The sequence below is a fragment of the Tenrec ecaudatus genome, chromosome 12, assembly GCF_050624435.1.
Source record: "Tenrec ecaudatus isolate mTenEca1 chromosome 12, mTenEca1.hap1, whole genome shotgun sequence".
NCBI lineage: Eukaryota > Metazoa > Chordata > Mammalia > Afrosoricida > Tenrecidae > Tenrec > Tenrec ecaudatus.
The window spans coordinates 36,095,895-36,097,326 of NC_134541.1; the positions used below are offsets into that span (position 1 = coordinate 36,095,895).

At 61.2% G+C, this 1,432-nt stretch overlaps 1 protein-coding gene across 1 annotated transcript; it reads left to right on the forward strand.

Moving 5' to 3' along the window:
• Positions 1-436: 436 nt before the first annotated feature.
• On the forward strand, positions 437-973 carry PRND (prion like protein doppel). Its single transcript, XM_075528768.1, has one exon. It carries the CDS (start codon positions 437-439, stop codon positions 971-973), a length of 537 nt encoding a protein of 178 aa, XP_075384883.1.
• The last annotated feature ends 459 nt before the right edge of the window (positions 974-1,432 follow it).

The following is a 1,432-nucleotide window of genomic DNA, read 5'->3' on the forward strand; positions in this document are numbered from 1 at the left end:
ACAGTTTCTTATCGGCCTGAGAAAGCCAGGTTCGCTGCCCAGCGGGGATATAATTCCCAGCAGCAGGGAAGCCACTTGGGGTCTGAGTTAACCTCATGCGTCCCTAGCATGGGAACGCGACTGTGCTTTGGGGAAATGCTTCACCTGCGTGAGGGCTAATCAGAAGATTGGAGGAGGTAGATCGCCAGGTGCCTCAAGAAGAAAGGCCAGGTGATCTACCTCCCCCCAGACTCTATACCCCAGCCCTGGAAGACGTTTCCGGAGGACAGTTCTGCCCCGGCCCACACGGGGTCCCCCACGATCCCGGAATCTCTGGGCTCGGTGCTTTGGGGGGAAATGGAACTGGAGGAGGGAGGAGGGCCAGGAAGACTGGTTCGCCACCAGGGAGAGTGACTTTCAGCTTGCCTTGCCCTTCTCTTTGGCAGATCCCCGCAGCATGAGGACGCATCTGGGAGCTGGGTGGTTGGCCCTCGCCTGCGTCCTGCTCCTCAGCCACCTCTCGGAGGTCCCGGCGAGGGGCATAAAGCACCGGATCAAGTGGAACCGCAAGGCCTTGCCGAGCACCGCGCAAGTCACCCAGGCCCGCGTCTCCGAGACGCGCCCGGGCGCCTTCCTCCGGCGCGGCCAAAAGCTGGACATCGACTTCGGCGCGGACGGCAACAGGTACTACGAGGCCCACTACTGGCAGTTCCCCGATGGCATCCACTACTACGGCTGCTCGGACGCCAACGTGACCAAGGAGGTGCTGGTTACCCGCTGCATCAACGCCACCCAGGCGGCCAACCAGGCGGAGCTCTCGGCGGCGCGGGAGAAGCAGGACGGCCGGCTGCACCAGCGCGTCCTGTGGCGCCTCATCAGGGAGCTGTGCTCCGCCAAGCGCTGCGACTTCTGGCTGGAGGGGGCCGGGGCCCCCCTGGATCAGCCGCCTGTGCTGCTCTGCCTGCTGGTTCTCCTCTGGTTCACAGTAAAATAAGCTGCCAGGTAGCCCTAGGGGTGGGAGCAGGTGAGCTTAAAAAAAAAAAAAAAAAGAATGCCTGTCCCAGGTCCTCACTCCCAGTCCCCAAACGCACTCCTGTCCAAAAGGTACCACGGAGCAGTGAGCCGTCCATCCGCATGACCCAGTTCACGCCCAGGTACCCACGCTAGTCTTTTCGCCCAGAGAGCAGGGCAATAGCGTAGTCATCCCTGGACCCTCTGATCCTGGCCTGCGGGGTTATGCACTCAATGTTTAGGGAATAGACACACGAACTGTGGCCTGACCTTGGTGAAACTCCCCAGCCAACCCGTGGAGATGGGTGTTAGGCCCATTTTACAGAGGAGGAGATGGAAGCCCCGGAAAGAGAAAGTGACTCACGCAGAGTCACCGGGCTAGAAAGCGCCCGAGCCTGGGGTTCCACCCTGACCTTGTCTGACTCCAGGGTTTCTGCTCTGC

What these genes read in the sequence shown, in the direction of transcription:
- PRND (XM_075528768.1), top strand. Translation starts at nt 437, where the DNA reads ATGAGGACGCATCTGGGAGCTGGGTGGTTGGCCCTCGCCTGCGTCCTG.